The sequence below is a fragment of the Heterocephalus glaber genome, unplaced genomic scaffold (assembly GCF_053883595.1).
Source record: "Heterocephalus glaber isolate CG9 unplaced genomic scaffold, H.glaber_assembly_v1.0 deba00001472, whole genome shotgun sequence".
Taxonomy (NCBI): Eukaryota; Metazoa; Chordata; class Mammalia; order Rodentia; family Bathyergidae; genus Heterocephalus; species Heterocephalus glaber.
This window is the reverse complement of record NW_028258315.1, coordinates 69,698,132-69,723,957: the sequence shown is the minus strand read 5'-3', so window position 1 is coordinate 69,723,957 and position 25,826 is coordinate 69,698,132. Positions and strand designations below refer to the sequence as shown.

At 43.8% G+C, this 25,826-nt stretch overlaps 2 protein-coding genes across 2 annotated transcripts in view; both read left to right on the top strand.

Annotated features, from left to right (window-relative positions):
• The first annotated feature begins 1,276 nt into the window (after positions 1–1,276).
• Cmtm7 (CKLF like MARVEL transmembrane domain containing 7) overlaps positions 1,277–25,826 on the top strand; it is a 46,098-nt gene continuing 21,548 nt past the window's right edge. The window contains exon 1 of the mRNA XM_004857829.3: positions 1,277–1,603. Within this exon, the coding sequence (XP_004857886.1) occupies positions 1,457–1,603 (147 nt within the window). The 5' untranslated portion in view covers positions 1,277–1,456. The remainder of the gene's footprint in view (positions 1,604–25,826) is intronic.
• On the top strand, positions 19,395–24,743 carry LOC101709318 (uncharacterized). The gene is made up of 2 exons (XM_087182158.1): positions 19,395–19,471; positions 22,029–24,743. The coding sequence occupies exon 2, from the start codon at positions 22,096–22,098 to the stop codon at positions 23,854–23,856; it is 1,761 nt and encodes a 586-aa protein (XP_087038284.1). The 5' UTR covers positions 19,395–19,471; positions 22,029–22,095; the 3' UTR covers positions 23,857–24,743.

The following is a 25,826-nucleotide window of genomic DNA, read 5'->3' as shown; positions in this document are numbered from 1 at the left end:
TAGGAAAAGTTCCTGAGAGACAGGAGGGGTCCTGAGTGGGTTGTCACCAAGGTCATCTCTCTGACAATGTTTTATAGGGCAAAGTCACAATGTGGGTACAACATGGGTCTAGCTATAATCAACCAATAAGATTACAAGTATAGCTGCTTAGCTAATATTGATACAATAAGGAAGCCAGGCATGTAGCAAGGGGATATGGATGACATCATTAACTTTGGTCAATAATATAGAGTCTTGTCTTTAGTCTTAGTCAGTGGGAGAGGATGGTCCACCCCTACTGAGGTAATGGTCTATTTCTATGGGAAATTCCAAAAGAGTGGTACCAATTACAGTATAATCTCAAGCTTCCATTCATCCCTTAGGGAAGTATGTAAATCTGTAAATTGTCACAAAAAACAAAACGAAACAACAATAACAAAAAGATGCCACAATGAAACGTCTTCTAATGACAGCCAGTGCTGTTCTATAACAAGCTCACAGGGTGTTTTTGTTGTTGTTTTTAATTTTGGTTTTACTTTTTCGTGGTACTGGGGATGGAACTCAGAAAGATAGATTTTTTGCTCTTTTCTCCAAATGAGTAACTACAGTATAAATACAGCCTTATAGGACCCTGTTCATAACATAACTCATTGTGGCTGGGCACAGTGGCACACACCTCTAATCCCAGTTACTCAGGAGGTGGAGAGAGGGGAATCGCTGAAGCCCAGGAGTTGGAGGCCAGGCTGGGGGTAAATGAAAAATGTTAAATACAGTGTTCCTACACAAAGAGATATTATTCAGCAACAAAAAGGAAGGAACTACTGATACAAACTACCTACATTCCCAAAAGGATGAATCTCAATTGAGTTATATTGAATGTAAGAAGCTAGACACAAATGAAAACACTCCGTCCAAGATCAGGCAAAACTAATGTAGGATGACAGGATGTAGAGTGGGTGCCCGCAGCTGAGAAGCAGGGTGCTGGGCAGAGGTAAGGGAAGGTAGGTAGGAAAGGAGCCCGAGGGAGCTTTCCGAGGTGTTGGGCGTGTCCTATTCGTTGATGTGTGATGGTTACACAGGTGTGCCCACAGAAAAACTAATGAAGCTGCACTGTACAGTACGGCCTGGGCATTTCACTGCCTGTGAGTTAGACTTCCGTAGAGAACCCTGAGCACACACCCGTGCGGCACCCACACAAAATCCCCGGAGGAGGCACCAGCTGTGACCCCAGTTTGCCCACTGGGGGAGGTCACAGACCCAGGCGTCCGGTTTCCTTCCGCGCCAGTCCAACTTCCGCGCGTCCCCGAGGGTAGGGACGGCGGCGCCCTCTCTGCAAAGCGCGGGCCAGCGGTCCGGGATCCGTCCCGCCACCGGCTGGGGACGAGCGCCCCGCCCCGGCCCCGCCCCGGCCCGCCCCGGCCCGCCCTCCTAATAGGGCCCAGGTCCCCGGCCGAGGCGGCCGGCGGGCTGGGCCGCGATGTCGCTCGGAGCTGGGCTCGTCCGCACCACGTGCAGCAGCGGCGGCGCGCCCGGACCTGGCGCCAGCGCCGGGCAGCCCTCGGAGGGGCTGCTGGATCCCGTCTACCCACGCACCCAGGGGGCGCTTCTGAAAGTGGCCCAAATGGTAAGAGAGGGCGGGGTCGCGGGCCCGGGTCCCCAGGAGGGAGGCGCCCCCGAGCGGGCGGGCGGGCGAGGACCGCGGCGCCGAGGCCGAGTGGCCTCCCCAAAGTTGTAGGCGCAGAGCTTCCGGCTGCCCCGGGCCTCGCGGCCGCACTCCCCAACCACCAGTGCTCCCAGTTTCTCCTACAACCCCTTTGCGGAGCCTGAGCCGCCGTCTGACCGAAACGGTGGGCACAAGTTCCTTTCCGCCTTCCTTCCTCTTCTCTGGGCCGGCCAGCTCGAACCCTTGCCGGGGGTGGAGAGGCAGCGAAACCCGCCCTCCTCGGGCCGGCGCCGCGGGGCCTCCGGGCTCGGAGCGCCGACGCCCAAGAGAGGAGGTCTCAGGGTCCTGCCTTCCGTTCCCTGGTGGCGGTGCACGGGGAGCCTTGGGACCGCGGGGACTGCCGTCCTGGTCCGCCCCTAACGGCAACGATCATATAAGGAAGGCCTGTCCTAAGGAGCTCGTACTATTTGGGGAGCCACTCTTCTGAATGGGGTCACCTGGACCCTGACAGGATGAAGGTGCAGGTTCTTCGAGTTACCAGCGAGACGCAAGGGCCTCTGGCCAGGCCAGACGCAGCCCCTGCCTGTTCTCTTGTTCCCCCAACTTTTCTTCCTCCCAGTTTGTAGTTCTTTGAACATGTTTTTAAACCCTTTTGCACTGGTTTGTTTTGAAACTGTTGGGCTGTTTGTGACTCTCCACTCACTGTAATGTTTGCAGCAAGAACGGTGCAGGGGGGGGAGTGGTAGTTTTTGTAAAGAGATGCGGGGGGGGGGGGCACGAGGTCACAGACCTGGAATGTGGGGCCTGCTAAGGTGGAGCAGCCCCAGGGTGCTGGGCCGGGGCCATAGCCCTCCCCTTGTGCATACCCTTTATTCCAGATGCAGAGTGTGTCTTGAGCCAGGGCTAAAGAGGGGACTCACTTCTCTCTTCTCTGAACATTAGTTCCTAAAAGGAACTAAAAACTAGGAAGTAGAGGCATTTTAGCAGTGGACCAAACTTCCATTCTAAACCAACTTCTTGGGTTTGAAGTTGGAGGGAGTTTTGTTTTGTTTTGTTGGCTAAACAACTAAGCAAGTATTTTACAGAAATAAAGACAGATGAACTTCAGGGCTGGGAATTTAGCTCAGTGGTGCTGTGCCTGCCTCGAAAGCTCAAGGTCCTGAGTTCAATCCCTGGTACTGCAATCAATCAATCAATCAATCAGTCAATAAATAACAGACAAATGAGCATCAAATGCCCAAGCAGGAACCTCAGAAAAGACCAGGAGAGCAAGGAGTTAAACAAGAGACCAAGCAAGCTGTCCTAAATCTCACTGCTCTAATACATCCTGCAAGGGCAGCTTCGCTCTCACAGGGTCTGAAGCTGCCTGCCATCCCTAGGGAAGATGTAAGAATCACCTGCCATGAATTTAAGAGGAGTAAGTGCCTACAGAAGCACCAGCCACATAAAGTTCAAGATAAAGTTTGTTTGAGGAAGGGCAGGAACCGCTAAACGAGATGTGCACAGCTAAATGGAACAGATAGCTGGCCTCCCTCATCCACCTGAGTTGAGACAAACCCTGTTTGTGTGCTGGATGGGCCAGATTGGGATCAGAAGCCTCCATCTTCAACCATGGTTTGGTAGACAAAGATATTGGGAGATGAAAAGTGCCCTTGTTGATCTATGATTTGGTACACAAAGGTAATGGAGATGGGAAACCTTCCTGTTGGTCCTTGAGTTTGCAGAACAAAAGGTATGTGAAACCTTCCTCTCATTTTAAGTTCCTCAGCTGGCCTGTTGCCTGTGGCCTTCATGCCAGGTTGCAGGTGACAATGATGGGTCCTGTTGAACAGTTACTTCTCTCAAAGCAGGGCGCTCCTCTTAAAACCAGGCCAGGTTCTCCCTTCCCTACATGATGCCAGGTAGCTACAGACTAGTTTGATCAGACCCTGGGGAATGAAAGGGTCCTTGCTAGGTGAGCGTATTGTAATATAGAGACCACTCAGGACAGTCTGCTTGGGCCTCTTGTCTGTCACCCTCTTGTCTGTTTTCCTCCTGGTCTTTTTCCTCCGTGAAAGGTTCATGTCTTTCATTTTCCTTATTAGACCAGAGGCACAGTCCCAGTTTTCGACTTGAGGAACTTAAAAAAAAAAAAAAAGGCATATTTTTGAGCCCTACTATTATTCTTGGTCATGTGGAAGAAATTACATTCTATATACTATGTAGGTATCATCTCACTACATTTTTTTAAGAATCCAGTGAAGTCACTTCTTTGACCAATGAGGAACTGGCTGAAAGGTTAAGAGCTACTGAAGGTACACAATCATCAGTAGCAGCAGTAGGGCCTACCCAGGCCTATGGCCTCATCATATCCCAGAACACGTTACTGCAGCAGAGTTGTTACTTAATAATAGATCTAGGGAAATCGAAACCAAGTGAGATAACTTCACACCCTCGAAGATGACAAGCATAAGAAAGGCAGATAATTCCAAGCAGCAAGATGTGGAAGGTGTGAAGAAATTGAGACTCTGGGACAGTAATGGTGGAAATGTAAATGGTGCAGCTACTTTGGGAACAGCAGTCTACAGTAACGAAGAAGTCACCATGCACCCCAGTAGCTGCCCACAAAAAGGCTTATATTCATATATATTCACAGTAGCATTATTCATATAGCCAGGAAGTAAAAACAACACAAACATTCAGCAAATGATGCATGAATAAATGACAACCAAAAAGTGGCACATCCATACAGCAGAACATTACACAGCCAAAAAAGAGGGGAGTGAAGTATGCAACAATGTGAATGAGCCTCAGAAACATTCTGCTCTGTGAACAAAGTCAGTCACAAAAGATTATATTATAGTATATAAGTCTACTTATATGAAATATCAAAAATAGGCACATTTTTAGACACAGAAAATATATTAGTGGTTGCTTAGGGCTGGGGGTGGTGGTAGTGAAGGATATGGAAAGTAACTGCCAGTGGGTGTGGGTTTTTTGATGGGATGGTGAAAATGTTCAAAAATTGATTGTGGTGATGGTTGTACCATTGTAAATGTACTAAAAACCACTGAACTCTACACTTCAAATGGCTGAATGTATAGTATATGAATTTTGTCCCCATTAGCCATTGAAAAGAAATAGCTGTAGAGAAGACGTTGGAGGAGCAGGATGCTTTGCAGTACAGCCATGGGATATTGAGGGGGAAATATTTCAGGAAATCTTCAGTGTCTCCACTACACCTGCCACCAGGCCTCACAGAATCCGGGCTGAAGGACCAGGTCTCCTGGCATCACTGGGGTGCCCAAGGCGGGCCCCGGGTCCGAAGAGTTCAGACGGCCTTGCTGGAGTAATAAGGAAGCCCAGGACGGCGCTTGTGGCCTCTCTCAATGCTCCTTGTCCACTTGTCCATTTAGCCAGCAACTGGGAGTACCACACGCATCTCCACTGCTGCAGTAACGATGGCTGCAGTAAAGCTCCTGCTCTCAAGTCTGCGGTTCTGCTGAGATGACGCACAAGTTCCCTAAGTGGCTGGCCCAGTTCTGACAGTTGGCCACATTAGGGAAGGAGGCAGAAGTGAACCCTGACAGAAAGCATGAGTTTGTTAGGTAGGGAGTTCCTGTTCACACCTTTGCTGTGTTTACTCAGTATGTTTAATATGAAGATAAGTGAAACTTCGGTAGCGGTGGGAATGAAAATGATGTAACAAGAAATAAGCCAGTATTGGGGCAATTTTTTTTGAGGCAGTCTCTGTGCAGTTCAGGCTGGCCTGGAACTTGCCCAGAATGGCCTAAAATTGAAGGTCCACCTGCCTCAGCCTCCTGAGTGCTGGGATTACAGACGTGTGTCACCATGTCTTGCTTTTTTTTAACAATAAATTCTATGTATTTTAGGGTATAGAGTAATGTTTCAATAGATGTGTACTATATGTAATGATCAAATCAGTCATTAGCATGTCCATCACCTCAGACATTTAGCAGTTATCTTTTGTTTCTTAATCTTCCCACCCCAGATATTTAGAAAATTGGCTTCAGCATCTACTCTGCTTTTGTGTGTGTTTGTGTGGTGTGGGTACTGGGAGTTGAACCCAGGGCCTTTGTACTGAGCCAGCCCTTTTTAAATTTTTTTTTTTTTTTGACAAGGTCACCAAATTCTGTGTGAGGCATGTGTATTATTAACAAGATAGACCCTTTCTGCCTGTTCGAAAAAATGGGCTGTGATATATGCACAACTATCATATGGAAGGAGAATCAGAATATAGTTCACAAGCAGCACAGATGGAAACCTAAATGTCTTCTAGGAGGTTCACTTATTTATTTAGCAAATACTGAGCACCTAGTCTGTGCTCGGGCCCTGTGGAAAGAGGATTAAACAAGACAGATCAGCCCTTGTCCTCTTCATAACACTAACAGAGAAAGCTGCCATGGATAGCTTGCTGAGGGGTATGTCGTCGAAGGGTAAAAGACAAAGACTTGGGCTGGGGATTTAGCTCAGTGGTGCCGCTGTCTGCCTGAAAAGCACAAGGTCCTGAGTTTGATCCCCAGTACCAAAAAAAAAAAATACAAAGACAATTTTGCAGATAAACCGGGGCCTGGGAGGTAAGTGTCTCATGTCAGGCGAAAAACAAAAACTCAACCTTGCTACTATTTGTTGAGTACACATAAGCAGGGGGGTGGTGTGTGACTGAAGGAACAGCGATGGTGGGTGCCACAGGATAGTAAAAGAACAGTGTTCTTATAAGGATAGAGTATAAATTAATAGAGAACCTGAGTTTCCCCCTAAAGTGGGACTTTAACCTCTACTGCATTGTTCTGAAGAGTCAGGTCCTTAGAAGATGTTATCTTGCCCTGTGAGTGACAGGGCTTTATGGGTCTTCTGCCACCAGGAGGAAGCGGAGAGGGTGTCTACATACCAACTGGCCCAAAGGCAAAGTACCATTGGACTTGAACTCCTCTAGTCTTAATTCACAGATTGTGGGCCCTGACAGAAAGGAAACATTAATCAACTGGCTATAAATATATATGGTTGTCATTCAGTATCCATTGCAGGTTGGTTCCTGGACCCCCTCAGATACTATAATCTACAGGTGCACAAGATCCTAAATAAAATAGTTCAGTATTTGCATATGATCTGTGCACATCTTTCTATGTACATTAAATCATCTCTAGCTGGAGCTGGGGATTTAGCTCAGTGGTGCTGCGGCCTGCCTCACAAGCACAAGGTCCTGAGATTGATCCCTGGTACCGCAAAAAAAAAAAAATCTCTAGCTTACTTATAATTCCCAATATAATGTAAATGCTGTGTAAATACTTATCCTGTGTTATTCAGGGACTACTGACAAGAAAAATGTCTATATTCAGCACAGTTGTAATATTTTTTCAAATGTTTTGGATATGAGGTTGGTTGAATCCACGAATACAGAACCCACTAATACAGAGGGTCAGCTGTAATTACAAACTGGGACAAAAGCTGTGAAGGAGAGATACTTGGAGGTGTAAAGCACATATTAGGGAGTGTGATATTTCTGGGGAGGGGGGATCAAGAAAGGCCTTTCTGAGAGAGAGCAGTGTTACGAGCAGAAGAAAACTTGGACAATGGCCTGAGTCTGAAGAAAGGGGCATGAGGGTCAGATTGAGCAAGTAGGGGAAGTTCTGAGGGACCAGACTCCAAGTCTGCCAGGTCATGAGATTTTATTCTAACAAAATCAGGAAGCACCCTGTCAATTTCAGCTCTCCATTTATATCCTGATTCTCCACCAAGAGCTGGACTGCCCCCTAGGGGTCATTTTGGAATTTTGTGGAAATTAGTTTTTTTGGTTGTCACAGAAATTAAGATCAGATTACATAAACATTTTATTCAATTCAGGATAGTAATTCAGGATAGTAATGAGGACGTTGCTTTATCTGCTAAAAGGATGTTTTGTCTAAACTAAGACTGAAGGATCCTCTCCAAGTGGGGTGGCACCGTGTGTGTGTGTGTGTGTGTGTGTGTGTGTGTGTGTGTGTGTGTGTGTGTGTGTGTGTGTGTGTGTGTGTGTGTGTGTGTGTGTGTACTAAGTTTTCTGGCAGGAAAGTGAATCCTAAAGATCCTCTAGAAGGCCAGGGAAGTTCCCTGCTTCACTTTGGGAATTCACAGCCCAGATGCCAAATGGATCATTAGACTGCTGTGTCTCAGCCTCAGGTCTAGCTGTGAATAAACCTGAGTGCAGAACTTCCAGCATGACCCAGAGTGATCCACCTCTGTGTGTTTCATTTGAGATCTTTGTGGTGAGGGAGCTCTGGTTTGGTTCATGCTATGGTTTGGATGCTGTTTGTCCCTAAAAGGTCAATGCTCAGTGTGGTGGTGGGAAGAGGATCTTTTAGGCTGGACTTTAAGAGGCGGAGCCTAGTAGAAGGTCCTTAGGTGTTGAGGGGCATGCCCTCACAAGGGATCATGGGACCCCAGGCTCACTGTGGGCTTCCTGCATTGAGATGTGACTACTCATGCACACATTCCACCCTGTGCCATGGGGCACTTGCTAGAGACTGAGCCATTCTGTTTGGATTTTCAGCCTCCAAAACAGTGAGTTAAATTAAATAAGCCTCTTCTTTATAAAGTTATCCTGCCTCAGGTATTTTGTTATAATTAGGAAAAATAGACTAGAGGTCCAAGTGGGTTCTGCCCACATATGCCCTGCTTCCTACAATATGCAGCTTTAAAGGCAGCAAAGACTCTCACTGCCAACATTCTTTGGCCCCTAACCCAATCCTGACCCAAGAACAAGAACTACTCTCTGCCAAGAGCCAAACAAATAAAAATAAAATGACCTACAGGCCTTATTCCTCATAATAAAAGTAATACTTATTCATTATAGAAATGCTGGGAAACAGAAGAAAATGTACTCTTCAGTTCCCTCTCCCCAGAAATTAATATTTAAAGTAAAACTTTACATTATTTTATAGGTACATATAAGTTTTGGGGTTTTTTGTTTTTTGTTTTTTGGGGGGTTTTGGTACTGGGAATCAAACTCGGGACCTTGTGCTTGCCAGGCAGGCATGGTGACACTGAGCTACATCCTTGGTCCATAATTTTGGTATTTTTAAAGCAAAATTAGGATGATAGTGTATATATTTTGTAAGATGCTTTTTGGGGGCTTAATATATAATGAATGTTTTCTCATGTCATTTAATGTCTGCCTACAATTTGGTTTTTAGTCGTGTTGTTTATAACCAGTCACAGAGTTCCCATGGTTTATGTGACCATCTTCCCTTCTTACCTCTCCCAGCGTAGCTCAGGAGCTTCCATTTCTGCACATGTACAAACAAGGCTGTGATGAACTTCCTCATAGAGAATTCCTGGTGTACAAATCCATAAATACTTCCTCAGGATAGATGGCACTGACCTTTTGCAGAGAGAGAAATGAAGTGCTTCTTGCCCTCCTAATGTGGTTGGCATTAAACAACTTTCCAGACTTTAATGTCCAGAAATTAATGGATGTCCCTTTATCATCCAGGAATTCCAAGGAGCCAAGTGTGATAGTAATATTTTAACTTCCAGTAGTACTTTTGGTGTCTTAATGGTTTGGAAAAGGAACAGTGACAGAGATAGACTAGAAAATTCAATCATACTTTTAAATACACTTGTATTTAAGTAATGAATGGCAGCAGCATCTGTAGACATTTGAAGACTGGCAGTTGCACACGTGTGGGAGACCTTACAGATCAAGCTTAGAGCATGAGGATTTTGTAATCACCAACAAGAATTCCCCTCCAGGGCACCCCAAATAACTGCCTGCTACAGGCTGGGAGCCACTGGCCAGAGGCAAGGTAACACTGCTAGAAACACCAGCTGGAGGGTCCACCAGGCAGCAGGGGCCAGGGCAGGGCGAGAGGGGGCACGGTGCTCCCCAGGGGTCTGGAGAGAGCCCTGCAGGTTTTTTTGCCACTACAGTGGGTCCTAGAGACCCTCTCGGACACCCCTGGAACTTGCCTGGGGGATTCTGTATTTCAAATCTTGTTGTGGAAAAGGCCTCCCCTCTTCTCCTTTCCTCCCAGCCCTGGCGCTTCCTGTTCAGCCCACTGGACAGCCATCTGTTTCCTCCCTGCCATCTGCCCTCACCATGCTGTGCTGTGCTGTGCTGCGCTGGCCCAGCTGCAGGCCCAGAAGCCTCCCTCTGACCTGCTGCCTGCTGCATGCTGCTGTCATTGTCACTAGTTTGGCTCACTGGTTCCCCTGCTCACTGCTGACTCCCTGGCATTCTTCCCTGGGGCCCTTAGCAGCTCCAGGATCAGCAGTAGCCTGGGTCTGAGCCTGGTACTGGCTGCTAGTTGCTCAGCGGCCTGGGGCCTTCCTGAGGGAAAGGGACAGACTGGCTCACCCCCACCCCAGCTCACCAGTGGAAATGTTAACAAAATTGCCTCTCAGACTCCTGCAGAAAAAGAACAAGTGATTCACCTGGTTTGTATCTCAGTCAGCAAGGACAGTGCTGTGGCTCTTTGTTTCCTGGAGGAGTCTGTCTATCTCTCCTCCCCTCCCTCTCTCTCTCTCTCTCTCTCTCTCCCTCCCCCCCCCTCTCTCTCCCCCTCTCCCTCCCTCTCTCTCCCTCTCTCTCCCTCTCTCTCCCTCTCTCTCCCTCTCTCTCCCTCTCCCTCCCTCCCTTCCTCTCTCTCCCTCCCTCCCTCTCTCTCCCTCTTCTCTTTTCTGCCCCCCCCCATAGATTAGTGAATAGGGAAAGTGAGAAAAATTGTTTGTAAAGCAGTTTCCAGGTATTATTTTGAAAAGATTTCTGTGAAACCTAAGAAAAAAGCTGTATCATCCTCATTTTTTAGAATACAGAAAGTGAAGTTTCTTCCAAAGGGAATGGGGAAGGGGGGGAGAAATTAATTAAATGCTTTTGGATCCAGAGTGAAGTATAACATTCTGAAAAGCAGAATTACTGTACTAACTGTAGTATGACCTTCATATATTTTTATTCCCTTCCTCTGCTGAGGTTTTCTTTATTCCCCCCAGAGAAGGCAGCACCACTCTAAATATTGTTTATGAAGAAGTCTCTTTTTTTAAAAAAAAACTTCCCTTTTTAAATTAGAAAAGCGGTACTTAGCTGAATAATAGTGCTCCCATTAGGTGACAGCCACTGGGCTGGATTTTTTACATGCATCACCTTGCTTGGCTCTCACAGTGTTATGAGATGGGTATTATCATTACCCTTAACTGGCAGATCAGGAATGTGAGCCATAGAGAAGTTAGATAATTTGCCTGAGATCACAAAGCCATAAATAGTAAAACTCGGTTAGAATATGAATTCTTCAAAGGACAATTTGAAGTCTTTCTCTCTTTTTTTTCTTTCTTTCCTTCCTTCTTGTTTTCATGATCAATAGACTGTATTTTACATGTAATAAAACCTTGTTTGAAAGTGATCCTGTGGTCCTGCCTCCAAGTCCATTGTTTGGGTACCGTACGTGGCCCATTTGGGGCTCGTTGCTGGGGAGGCTGTAGCTGATCTAGCAGGGGCCACTGTGAGACATGACGGCAGGTGCCGGTGATGGTCGCTCCTTTTGTTTTTTGCTAGAGATGAAATCAGCTGGAATGGGGGAAACCCCTCCTTGGGGTTTCCCTGAAAAGACAGCATGGGTGTTGTATTTTAGAAAGCATCTTCATGTGTCTTCCACCATTATTATCTTTGTTTTTAAGTCATAAATTCCTCTAGAAAGGGTTGGGAAGAGAGAAGTAAGGTTTCAGTGCCTGTTCGGTGTCAGGCGATTCTACACACAGTTTTCCTTTGTTTAAAACTTCAATTGACTTTATATGTTTTCCTTTCCCCTTCTTGTAGTTGAATAGAAGCTGGAAGGTAACTTTGTAACTAGCCCAGGTTTAAAAAAAAAAAACACTACTAAATTCTGATGCTGCATTTGAACCCAGGGCCAGCACATTGCCATTCCCCAACATGTGTGGTGAGTTGGCTCCCAGACTGGCCCACGGTGACACTTGCACCCTCGGGTGACCCCCAGTGAGTCACAGTCTTGAGTTCATCCTCTCCATGGTGGGTGGGTTCTCTGAGTGCTTCTGACATTTGGCAAGCTGATGGATGTCATTCCCTTGAGTATATGCTGTTGTACAAGGCGAAGGGGTGCTGCAGGTGTAATTAAGGTCCCCAAGCAGTTGATTCTCAGTTAATCCAAGGGAGATTTTCTCCAGGTGAGTCTGACTTCATCAGGTAAAGGCCTTAAGAGAAGCACTGTGTCCTGTCAAAGGGAGAAATTCTCCCATGGCTCTGAAGAGGTAGGCAGCCTTGGTGGGAGCGGTCTTCATGGTGAGTGCTCATGGACCATGACTAGGAGCTGCAAGGAGCTTAGTTCTGCCAGTACCCATGTTAGTGTAGAAGAGAATCCCAAGCGTCAGGTGAGACCCTGTCCCACCTGCATCTGAGCTGCAGCCTGTCGACTCCTGCCCTCAGAAATTGAGATGACAAATGTCTGCTCTTTGAAGGTGCTGAGTCTGTGGTCATTTATCTGCACCATGGTAGGTAATTAACAACCCATAAAAGCCTGTTATCCTACATCAGAGCTGGAGTCCTCATGGCTGCTGCCTAGCAAGGGATGATGAGATGACAGCAACACAGGGATTATTTTTATAACTGGGTCATGGTTATACATCACTGGAATCCTGCAGAGTGAATCCATTTGTTGGGCATTGTGCAGAATGTTTGTTGTAATGCAAGAGTTAATTTTTCATCACATCTCTGTGATGTATTAGTTTGTCTTCCCATGTTACAGATGAGAAAACTGTTGTGGGGAACTTAAATATGTTACCTGTAGCCACTCATCTTAAAAGAATCGATTCCAGGGGCTGGGGATTTAGCTCAGTGGTTCCGGTGCCTGCCTCGAAAGCGCAAAGTTCCCAGTTTGATCCCCGGTACAAAAAAAAAAAAGAATCGATTCCAGCCAGACATGGTGGTGCATGCCTATAATTCCAGCACTCTGGGAGGCTGAGGTAGGAGGATTGCAGGTTTGAGCACAGCCTGGGCAATTTGGTGACTTGGAAATATCCTGTCTCAAAATGAAAAAAAAGAGGGCTACAGATGCATCTCAGTGCAAAGGCCCTAAGTTCATTCTCAAGTGAAATAAAGAGAAAGAGAAAGAAAGAAAAAATGAAATGACTCCATCTACCAGCTGTCAGGTTATCCTTCATAGTCCCTACCCTGGGCCAATCTAAAAAACTAAAAATTTTGGGCCAGGGATTTAGCTTAGTGAGTGGTTCTGCCGCCTGCCTTGCAAGCTCAAGGTCCAGAGTTCGATCCCTGGTGCCAAACAAAACAAAACAAAACCAAACCCTCTTAATCCTGATCCAAACAGTAATCGTGGCTGTACATTGTTAAATTTACATTTAACAATGGGGTTTTTTTTTTCAGTTGGTAACATTTACATGATGAAGATTCAGAAGGAACCCCAAATATCCAATTCCCAGTTTCCTCCCTGGAGGCTGCTGGGGACCACCAGTGATACCAGTTTCTTGCATACCTTTCAGGAAGTGTGTGTATGTCTATGTGTGTGTCTTCATTGTTCTGTACTTTCGTTAACTCACTATCTTGGAGGAAATTCTTCATTCAGAAAGAACATCCTGTGCTCTCTCTGTTTAACAGTTGCACTGGCTTCCAGTCTCCCGCTGACAAACATTTAGCTTATAGCCCATCTCTTTTTTTTTTTTTTGGTGCTGGGGATCGAACTCAGGTCCTTGTGTTTGCGCAGCAGTCGGCGAAACCACTGAGCTAAATCCCCGGCCCCAATACCCCATCTCTTATTGCCTAATGGTGTAAGTGGCTACCTTTGAACATATAGTTCTGTGTCCACACAAGAATATCAGAGAAAATCCTAAAAGTAAAATTCCTGGACAAAGTCTCACATGCCCTTAGAAATTTGTTCATACCCTGAAACTCAAGTTCACCTTGTCATCTTCTCCCAGAAGGTTCCAAGGATTTTCCATGTCCACTGTCAATGAGAAAGACTACTTAGTGTTCAGTGTTCAGAGTTCCACTGCTCTGGTATGTTGCTTATCTTTAAGACATTCAAACCAGAAAAGTCTAGGGAACAAGAAGACCACATGACCAGCAGTTTCCTTAGAATTTCTCCATCATAGTGAGAGTTGAAGTCCATTTCCCTAGAGGCAAAGCTAGATGGGGATTTTTTGTGCAGCTGGTTTATTGAAGGAGGGAGGAAGCTAGAGCAGAAGGAGGTGGACAGAGCTGAGTTTCACAAGCTTTGCCTCCATCTGGTCTTATAGGGCACTCTAAAGAGTTAGGTGCACCACAGAGATCATCCTTCAAGGCAGAGGAGCTGGACTGTTGTACACTACATCGGCTGTAGTTCAGGGAGGAAGGTAAATGAACTAACTCCCAGAGACCTCTGAGCCAGACAGCTCATTGGCAGAAAGATACGGGTGGGTGGAGTCCGCACCAGCACCTTCAGTAGCTGAGGATGGATGCACTGACCAGAGGATCTGAGCAGGAACCAGTGAGTCCCTGCTCATGTTCCCTAGGAGCCAATGGAATTACCTCCATCTGACCTCTGCTGAGGCTCCATGCTGATGTTCTTTGTGGACATGCAGAGCCGACCACCTCCTTCCACCTGCAATCCTGACGTATCTGTACTCCTAGGTGTCCCTCGACTGCAGCGCCTTGCAGCTGCCTGACAGACCGCACCGGACTTTTGATGTTTCCTTTTTGCTGTCCACTTAAAGAGTTGTGCTATTTTTTCAACTCCAAGTTGAAACAAAAAAGGGGGGGGGATATCAATGTTTACTGCATTAAAAATAAAATCAATAGGGAGCAAAATTACTTCTGCAGTCTTTTACAAGAGAATTACAATCAATGTTATGGTAATATAAATAACTTAACAACCATATCGTTTTTAATTCCTTAGAAGAATCTAAGGCCATAACCACAGACGGATGTTTTATAAAGAGCAGATTATTTGATTCTGGGATGGGGACCTTACTGATACCTAATGTTGTGAGTTTCTCTTGGGAGAGGTGGAAGTGGCATCACAGACCCTTGTGTTGATAATGTGACATTGGTTTTATAATGGTCCCTCGTATTATCAAGCAGTATTTTCTGTGTGCTAGCTACCACTTTGGGCAAAGGAAAGAACTCTGCAGTGTAACATGTGTGCCCTGGCCTGATAGAGGTCTCCTTGCTAACTGTTAGTCTACTGTCCCAGCTCATGATGCAATCAGTCCTATATTATTTATTTACTTGTGATGCTGGGAATCAAACACAGGGCCTCACACATGTTGGGTGAACATCCTACCACTGAGCTACATCCTCTGCTCTCAATGCTATATTTAGCAATGTGATTACTATTTTAATATATGATTATGTTACTACATTATGAGTTGTGGTTCAGGGATGAAAAATGATTTTCCAGATATAGTGGGTTAAGTGATGGCTCCCCAGCATATATACTCATGTCCTAATAATCCTGGAACCTGCAAATGCTGCCTTATTTGGAAAAAGAGTCTTCTTTTATGTCATTAAGGATGTTGAAATGAGAAGATTGTCCTGCATTATCTGAAAAGGCACTAGGTCCATGGATATGTGTCCTTGTGAGAGACACAGAGGAAGAGAAGGTAGTGGCAGCATGAAGGAGAGGGAGAGGTTGTAGGTTGTGGTCAAAAACCCAAGCCTGCCAGGGCAGCCACCAGAACCTGGAAGAGGCAAAGAATTTCCCCCTGGAGTCTGTCTCCAGAAGGATTGTGGCCTTGCTGACACCTTGAACTCTACCTGATGATACTGATTTCAAACTTGAAGCCTCCTGAACTGTGAGAGAATAAATATCTGATATTCTAAGCCACCAGATTTGTGGTGATTTGTTATAGCACCCTTAGGAAACCAGTACAACCAGCTGAAGACTTTCTGTTGTGGTCAAGTTCTGAATATCGTCAACACTGATTTAGCATTTCCTCCTTTAGACACACTTTACTCATTTCTTAAGGGGGGGACCTTCAGAGAAGTAATGGCTGCTCTCTCTACCCCTATGAATGGTAGTTTCATCTAAATCCTCTCTGAGTACATTTTTTTTCTTTGTGATAGCTTGTTCAGAGAAAGAAGCAGTCCTTGAATTTCTGCTGAGAAAAACAGAACAAGAAAGACAGAACATCCAAGAGTGATTCTCAGATGGCAGGGGAAAGATGAAAAAAATATATTCCAAAGGAGTGCTGCCTGTGTCCTTCACAGATGTGGGATGAAGCTTCCCCAGATTCCCAAACCATTAGGATGCCAGCTAAATCTCAGAGCAGTTTAATGTTACGCTCCAGCACAGTGTTGCAGTAGAATCTAAAGATAAGCTGCTACAGCTCAAAAACCCAGGTATCACAATGGGCAGGTTAGCACTGCTTACTCTCCTGCTTGTTTTTTTAAAACTGCAGAGAAGTGTCTGATTTGACTTTCTATGTACCTTTGTAACTTTTTTTATTTTTAAGTAATTCCAGATCTATAGAAATTTTGCAAGAACAATACAAAGAACTCCCCATTTTTCCTTCCGCAGGTCCTCTAATTGTAAACATTTTACCACATTTGTATAATCATTTTCCACTTACATACATGTTACTGTTTTTGGTCTGAATGATTTCAGAGTAAGTTACAGACTTCATGCTCTTTTGTCCTTCGGAACTTAAGTGTACGTTTCCTAAAAAGGACCTCTTTTGGCCGGGGATTTAGCTCAGTGGTTTTGCCGCCTGCTGCTCAAGCATAAGGACCTGAGTTCGATCCCTGGTACCAAAAAAAAAAGGGTGCAAAAAGGACCTCTTTTAACTGCAGTAGGGTTACCTGCATCTATGCTATTATCCTATTTATAAGTCTTACTCACATTTTGCCTCTGACCCATTAATGACTGTTTTGTGGTCTAGGATCTCATCCGGATCACATGGGGCATTCAGTAGTCATATAACTTTAATCTCATTCAGTCTGGAAGAGCTTATCTTTCATATCCTTACAGTTTATGAAGAGTCCAGGACAAAGCAGCCCCATCATTGGATATTAAAGTTGGTTTGGAGGAAGCCTCTGATTCTCAACATCTTGTAATGACTATGGAGGAGAGAGAGAAAATAAATTTAGGACCTTAAGACAGTGGTTAAAATGTATTGAGATCTTATCACCTAACAAGTCCTATTCCATGAATTATCATCACGTCCCACCACCCAGTTCCCATGTCATCGCAGCATCTCTCGAACTAAAATCACCTGTTTGTGTCTTTGTTTCTCAGTCGTGGGGGGGTGAGGGGTGTCTTCACCACAGGACCAGAGCTGCAGAGGGGGCAGTGACCTTTCTGTTTGGCCTCCCACAGGGTGTCCAGTTCCTAAGGTGGTGCTTGGAAAGCAGAAAGTACTGTTATTTCGATGAATGAATCCATATTTTCTTTGACAAAGGCTTTAGCAATAGCATTCCTTCAAAAAAAAAAGTCGGCATGTATGAAGTCCTTGAGAAACGTTGGTCTTCCTCAGAGATGGGACAATGCCACCTCATAGACACGTGCACAGGTGGGGGCTGGGCTGCAGGAGGCCATGGCCATGGCCCATGGGACATAGGAGCGGGAGAAGGCCTGAGGGCTGCAGCAAAGAAGAGCTGGGGTACCATCCCGGCCTCCCAGGTTTCTGCTAGATGCAATTTCTGTAGCCTTCTAGAATAGCACCTTTCTTACTTGGTTGACTTAACAGGTTTCCCCTGATCACATAGTCAAAACAGCAGGTTCCTGCACCAGAGCAGAGATAGGAGGGAGAAGTGCCTGTGGGTTCTACAAGCTGTCAGGGTGGGGTTCCTGGTTTAAAGCAATGCCAAGAAACATTGAATAGGCAACACTTTCTTGGGCTAGAGACCCCAAGCCATCTGGCCAGACAGCTTTCACATTTCTGCTCTGGCCCGGTGCTAGCCCTTTAGTGTGGTCCCAGTCTTGGCTCTTTGTCTGGCAGGACCTCAACTTCAAGTCACTTTGTCTGATATTTTGTGCCTACCCTGCCCCGGTGTTGTGTCAACTCCTGGGCACTCAGGGGTGAAGAATGCCTCTTGGGCCCTTCTCTCGTGGGCTGAAAATCTAGACACTAAACAGTTATCATATTTCATCACATCTAAGCCAGTGTTGTTTCAGGCACCCCTACGAGAGAAAGGGAAACAAATTATGATGTGATGATACAAATCTTTCTTTTCATTTAGAATTTTTTGTTTTATGCTTATTGAAAGACATTTTTAGACTTCATTAAATATGGATTGTATATTTCTTGTGAATATGTAAGAAGGGAAATTGGTGAAGAAAAAGAAATTGATATCCCTAAAATGTTTTTACTGTGGGTGACCTCTTCCTCCAAATCCCTCTTTTAAAGTATTTGTATGCACACTTTCGTCCTCTGTGTCATCAAGAGTGTGAGCTATGCAGCATTTTTTAGAAGAATCCATGAGAGAACTAAAAGCCATTGGTCCTGGGCTTGGAAGCCACCTTTGGCTCCCATTTTGGGAATGGTGCCAAACACACCTGATTCACTGTAGCCACAACCCATGGATTCCCAGGGCTTCAGAGAGCTCCACTTGTGTCCCAGGCTTCCTTCCATGCGCTGGCACCTATTCTGAGTTTTAATGCTGGCATATTTGACATTGGCACATACGCAGTTATCATTGTACCACACTATCTGTCCAGTAGCACCTGTAAGATAAACCCTTGACTTAAGGGAAATAGAAATGTGAAAGCCAGCATCTGTGAATCAGTGAAGCATGGCTAGTGTGAGGGTCTGAGCACCAGGAAAGGAGAAGTGGAGGACGCTGTGAGCTCAGATAACAGGATCCCCCCTGCCCTCTCCCCAGTTTGTGGTCAGACCTTCCTAGGGAAAGATACTCCAGGCTGAGACCCAGTTCCTGGAAAGGGAAAAGGGAGGTGGAAAAGATGAGATGAGTAGTGCAGAGGAGGGAACAGCCTGTGTGAATGCCCAGAGTTGAGAGAGAAGGTGTGGGTTTGAATTCTTTTTGGGGTTTGCAAAGTAGCCCTTTTTTTAGTGATGACGTAGGAAAGATCTGTTAGCTATGAAGATACGTCAGGAGTGGTTCTGCTGGACTTTGCCAAGTTCTCAGCTGGCTTTTTCCCTTGATGCTGGGGAATGAAATGGAACCTAAGTCTGCACACATTTTAGGGAAGTGCTCTACCACTGACTCCCCTAGCCCTTCTTTACCATGTTAATTTTAGTTCTTCATCACTCTCAGCTTCTGTCTCAGAAACTGCGGACGTTAGTGAGACCGTGAGCATTTAAGTTACCCATTTCATCTGGATCTTCCATTGAAGGCAATTATAGGTGTAGCATTATTATTTTGGTGATTTTATGTTATTACACAAAGTGATTCAATCAACATTAATAATTACTACAGTTATTAAACAAGATTTACCTATAAGCCCACAGTCCCCCAGGTTCTACAACTGTTATACTGTATTTTGGGGATCAGCTGCACCCTCTGTCCCTCCTGCCTGGCTCACTCTCCTACTTTTTGGAAGTTTACCCCTCATTAAACTTTCCACATGTAAATCTGAGTCAATTTCCAGGGAAATCCCTGATCCTCCCACTCAAGTGACCAAGCTAACCCTTCTTCATTCAATTTTCATCCTTAACTTTCCTTTGACTTTGAAAGTTTGCAGTTTCTTTCTTGCCCTTCATAATGATATTTCAGCACTGCACTCACAGCTCCTCTTTGGTACAAGCCTCTGCTTTTCCCCTCATATTTGACATTTCTTATTAAACTTCTTTTTATTGCCTCATTATTTTAGGAAGAGGTGAAGTACAAATTACTAAGATAATAAATATTCAAATTGTACAGACCATCTGCCCTGGAACAGATGTCCACTTTAAGTGAGTATCTACCTGCATTTCTTGGGGTCCAGGGAGAGGCGGAAGACAGAAAGGCCAGACCCTGGGAAATGGTGACTTCTGCTGAAATTTTATTTGCACCTATAAATCCTGATGAAATTTTAATCACATGCAAAAAGAGGCTCCTTCCCGAAAATTCAGCTAAGGCTGCAGAGATGATAACCCAAGAATGTTATGATATGCAGCCTGCAGATTGCTGACCACAAGGAAATGCTTCATGAACCCAGTCAGGGTTTTATTCTGCATTTAGCTATCATGTGTGGAGTGTGTTGTACAAGCCAGATGTTGTGCCTTGAACTTGCCAATATACTCGCTGAAGGGTGAGGATGGCCAGTATAGACTTTCACCACCACACGGATCTCCCTTGTGTCTCAAGCAAACTGGCAGAGACTGGAGACCATGAGCACCTTTGCGACACCCATCTGTCCTCATCTTCCACTGATGCCCTGCCTTTTCAGTGGCCCCTTCTCTGATACCTTCTTGCCACTTTTCATCTGCTTATCAAGAGAGAGAAACTGAGGCAGTCTAATTTCTGGACTCCCACTGCCTGCGTGAGCGTACCTCTGTTTCCCTATCTTTGAAACGAGGGTGAAAATACTGCCAACTCCCTGGGGCTATTGTCCACCTCTTCTATGCAGCATTTAAGCTGCGTAAACACTGGTTATTATTCTGTTAGCTCCTCTCAGTATTCTACTGAGGTCTTTCTTCTCCTCCCCAGAAGTCTTGCTGTTCCTTATTCAAAATATTTCCTATAAGGCCTGGATTCCCTTTGCATGTCCCCATCTTACTGCACGAATCTACACTGGACCTTTTGATAGAAATGTTAGATTGGCGTAGGTCTGTGCCTAAATGAGGAGAGAGCCCACCTGGTCTTCATTCAAGACTATTTCAGAAGTTTTATTTTTCATTTAACTGTCACATGTAGAGCATGTAATATGTGCAAGGCTTGTGTTTTTGATGAAGAAAGAGCATTGGGTTGATGTTGGCTCTGCTACCTACCAGATGGATAACTGGCTAAAGCATGTCCTAGCTCTTAGTCTTGGTTTCCTCTCCTGTAAAGTAAGGGTAAACCTTTTGAGCTCACTCTCTCTCTCCCCCTCCCTCCCTCTCCTATGTATGAGGTAAGAATATGGGCAATTTCGAAAAAGTCTGGGTACCGGATTAGATGAGCAGTGAGTGTTGGCGCCCATGGTGTTGCTGTGTCAGGGCATTGCGGAAGGGTTTTTCTGTTGGTATCAAGAAGTGCCAGGGCAGAGAAAGTTTTGGAAAAACCTATGGAAATGTTTTTACTAAGTTTAATAAGGGCTGAAGCCTGTATTTTTTATCTCATCTTCCCAGCCTGACTCTTACCCTGTGACAGTACTATTGGGATGTCTCTCTCCAAATGTCTTTTAAAACAAAAATTTTTAATGCCAACTTTATTGAGATATAATTCATATACCATATAATTCATTTGATGTGTCCAATTAAATGCTTTTTAGTACATTTGCAGAGTATGTAGTACCATCACTACAATCAATTTCAGAAAAATTACAAGTTTTTGTGGGGTTTGACAAATGCATAGTCATATAACCATCTCCACAGTATAGTACAGGTCAGCCCCATCACCCCCGACTTCCTTGTGCTGCCCCTTTACAGCCAGTCCTACAACTACCTTGTAACCACTGGCAACCACTGATCTGTACCCCGCCCACCTCCAGTTTTGCTCTTCAGAATGTCACATAACTGGAAACATATCATATGCAGCCTTGAAACTGGCTTTTTTCAAGTAGCAAAATAAATACCTGATAGTGTTTAGTTGGGTCATATGTTAAGTATTTGTTCAAATTTAAGAGACTGCAAAAAGAAACATTTTATGGTGATAGTACCATTTTGCATTCCCACTGCAGGGTGTGAGAGTTCTAGTTTCCTACACTCACCAGTCATTGGTGTTATCAGTGTTTTGTTTTGTTTTATTTTTGTTTAACTTTAGTCATTCAAATTAGTGGTATCATATTGTGGTTTTAATTTACATTTCCCTAGTGACTAACATTGAGCACCTTTTTATGTGTTTATTTGCCAGCCATATATCCTCTTTGATGAAGTATCTATTCACATTTTTCACCCATTTTGAAAAGATAAGCTGTGTGACTATGCCTGCCTCGCAAGTGCAAGGTCCTGAGTTCGATCCCCAGTACCAAAAAAAAACAAAAAAACAACTGACTTTGTTGAATTTTGGGCCCAGGATTTAGCTCAGTGGTTCTGCCACCTGCTTCGCAAGCGTAAGGTCCTGTGTTTGATCCCTGGTACCAAAAAAAAAAAAAGAGATAAGCTGTGTGAGTTTTTTGTTCATAGATTTTGAGTATCCTTTATATGTTCTGGATAAAGGTCTTTTCTCAGAAATGTGATTTGCAAAAATTTTTCAATGCTCTGTGGCTTTTTCTTTCTCTTAATCTCTATTGCAGGCCAAAAGTTGTTAATTTTGATGAAGTCTAATTTTATCAGTTTTTTCCTTAGTGGATCATGTTTTTGCTGTCTCATCTAAAAATTCTTTGCCTAGCACTTCTGTGACTTCTACTGGCTGTGGACTGCATGCGAAGGATGCTGGGAAACCCTCAAGCCTCACAATGGAGGTAGTGACTTTTAAAGATGTGGCTGTGAACTTCACTGTGGAGGAGTGGGCATTGCTGAGTCCATCCCAAAAGAAGCTCTACAGAGATGTGATGAGGGAAACCGTTATGCACGTGGCTGCTATAGGAAGAACATGGGATAACCAGCAGATTGAAGAAGAATACAAAAATAACAGGACAAATCTAAGAAATGAAGAGGTAGAGAAATGCTATCCATATAGTGCTTGGAAGCAACATGAAGAAATATTCCTTTGGACTACAGATGCTAGTGTGAGCGTGAAACAAACTGGTTTAAAACCACCTGAAAACCTAGCCTGTAGAAAATCCCTGATTGGTCATTTATCACTAAATGGGCCCATCAGGCCTCACACTCGACTGAAGCCATATGAGTATTTAGGATTTGAAGAGACACTGCATAAATGTAATAGAGATGAAAGAACTTGCAGTGATTTCCAGTCCTTTCAGAAACATGCAAGGACTACTGTGGGAGAAAAACCGTATCAACATGAGCAGTGTGGGAAAACCTACTCTGATTTTAGTGAAAGAGCTCACCCTGGAGAGAAGACCATTGTATGTAAGAAAAGTGTGAAAGCCTCCACCAAACCTAGTGACGTTCAGATCCATGAAAGAAATCACAGTGGGGGGAATCAATGTGTATGTAAGCAATGTGGGAAAGCTTTCAGTACACACACTAGTTATCAAGAACATGAAAGAACTCACACTGGGGAGAAACCCTATATATGTAAGCAATGTGGGAAAACCTTCAGGAGACACAGTCATTGTCAAAGACATGAAAGAAATCACACTGGGGATAAACCTTATGTATGCAAGCATTGTGGGAAAGCCTTCACTACACACAGTTACTGTCAAATACATGAAAGAATTCACACTGGGGAGAAGCCCTATGTATGTAAACAATGCGGGAAAGCCTTCGTTACACACAGTTACTGTCAAATACATGAAAGAATTCACACTGGGGAGAAGCCCTATGTATGTAAACAGTGTGGGAAAGGTTTTGCTTCTAGCGTTTCATTTGGCAGACATAAAAGAACTCACACTGGTCAGAAACCATTTGTATGTAAGCAATGTGGGAAAGCGTTCAGTTTACCTAGGTATTATCGAATACATGAAAGAAGTCACACTGGGGAAAAACCGTATGTATGTAAGCAATGTGGGAAGGCATTCAGCAATAATAGTTCTCTTTGTAGACATAAAAGAATTCATAAGAGAGAAAAGCCATCTGTATGTAAGCAGTGTGGGAAAGCTTTCAATTCACATACTCACTGTCAAATACATGAAAGAAGTCACACTGGGGATAAGCCCTATGTATGTAGAGAATGTGGGAAAGCCTTCACTACACACAGATATTGTCAAAGACATGAAAGAACTCACAATGGGGAGAAGCCCTATGTATGTAAGCAATGTGGAAAAGCATTCAGAAGACATGGTCGATATCAAATACATGAAAGAATTCACACTGGGGAGAAACCTTATGTATGTAAACAGTGTGGGAAAGCATTCAGTGCACATGATTATTGTCAGATGCATGAAAAAACTCATACTAGGGAGAAACCCTATGCATGCAAGCAATGTGGGAAACGATTCAGTACACACCAATATTGTCAAAGACATGAAAGAAGTCACACTAGTGAGAAACCCTATGTATGTAAGCAATGTGGGAATGCATTCAGAAGACACAGTCAATATCAAATACATGAAAGAATTCACACTGGGGAGAAACCCTATGTATATAAGTAAGCCTATCTTGAAAATCCTGTGACAGTTTCTCATGTAGTGGAGAACAGTACAAATAAGTAATATGAGAAGTCTGATGTCAATTATTTCCTCAAACTTTCCAGAAAATACATTCCCAGGTAGAGATATCCTAAAGTATAAATATAATGTGTTTTTCAGTAAATCACTTGTAAATCTCTGGATTAAGTATCTGTAGTGTTCACTTTTAAAATATTAATTTGACGTGATTCTTTAAAAAAAGAATCTGCCTCAGTCACAAAGATTTCCTCTAATGTTTTCTTGTAGAAATTTTAGAATTTTATAAAGGTTTGTGATCCATTTGACTTAATTTTTTATTAGGAGTAGAGAATTGCTCAAAATGTATGGTTTTGTCTGAATATACAGTTCCAGCATTATTTGTTGACAAAGGATATCCTTTCTCCATTATTTTACATTTTTGTAAAACAAAAAAAATCAGTTATAGACAATGTTCCTATGGTTCTTTTCTGGACCCTGTTCTATTCCATTGATCTTTGTGGCTATGCTGAAATTTGAGATTATGTTGAGCCTGTTTGTCAGTTAGAATTGTCTCAACAACATTATATCTTTCCGTTTATTTAGGTCTTTGATTTCTTAAACCAATGTTTTCTAGTTTTTGGTATACTGTAAACTTAGATTTATACATAATAAATAGTTTTCTTTTTGCCATTATTATAAATAGTCCTGTTTGGTTTTAATTTTTAATCCCTGTTGTTTATTGCTAATACTATAGAAATATTTTCAATTGAGCTTTAGCTCATGGCTTACTAAACTCATTTATTAGCTCTAGGAGATTTTTTTTTATAATTTGTTAGGATTTTCTACTTAGATGATCATGTTGTCTACCAATAAAGTTTTGTTTTTTCCCTTTCAATCTCTAGACCTTTTATTTCTTTTCTTGACTTATTGTAACTTCCAGCAGTATATTGAATAAGAGGGTGAGAAAAGACCTCTTCCTCTCCTTGTCCCCTGACAGGGAAACTTGCAGTTTCTTACCACCAAATACAGTGTTAGCTGTAGGTTGTCTTGTAGGTCCCCTGTATTGGATTAAGACAGTTTCTTTCTATCCTTGCTTGCAGTAAGTTTTTACCATGAATGGATATTGAGTTTTGTTGAATGTTTTTCTGTATCAATTGATATGAGTGTATGATTTTTCTTCTTTCATTTCTTTATAGGGTGTGTGTATTTGAGACATTTGAAAATATTGAGCTAGCCATTCCTAGAATATTGAACATGCATCCCTGGAATAAACAATTCATTGTGGTGCATTTATACTTATTTCTGGATTCAATATGCTAATATGTTCTTGGGGGTTTTGATAGACTGGAAAGAGTTTTCCAACTCAGCTTGTTAATGACTCGACCCACTTTCAGTCCTTTGTTTTGAGACATTCATATAGTAATAGTCGAGTATAGGTTTTTGTGTATCCTTGACTCTTTCCTCTTTCTGTGGTTGCTGTTCTTTTTGATTCTACCTATTTCTTAATTCTGCCTACATGTTAGAAAAGCATGAAGTTATACAACTCAAGTTTGCAACAGGATTTAGGGAGAGGCATTTGAGCCTAGTAACTAGATTCAGATTTTTCTCAAGTTGTTACTGAGGTCCTACAAAATGCCCAGACCCCATTTTCACTCTAGGGAACAGTTTGGTTGATTCCTCCAGCACTCTAGTTTTAGTTTTACATGAGCAGGTGAATGAAGAGAGGCATTGTTGAGGACAAACCTTTTGCTCAGTCTCTTTGTGGCCTGTCTGCTTCCTCTAAAGATATCCAGACCTGGCAGCAAGGGCTGCTCAGGGCTGCTTGTGGAAACTAAAAGGCCCTCTTTGTCTTACTATCAGGATCCTTTAACATCCGTGGGGGCAGGGAGACCTCTGAGTGACCCTGCAGGCTGGGGAGGTAGGGAATGGTCAGGTTCCTGCCTTCCCAGGTTATTTTCATAATGAGAGGCCAGGAG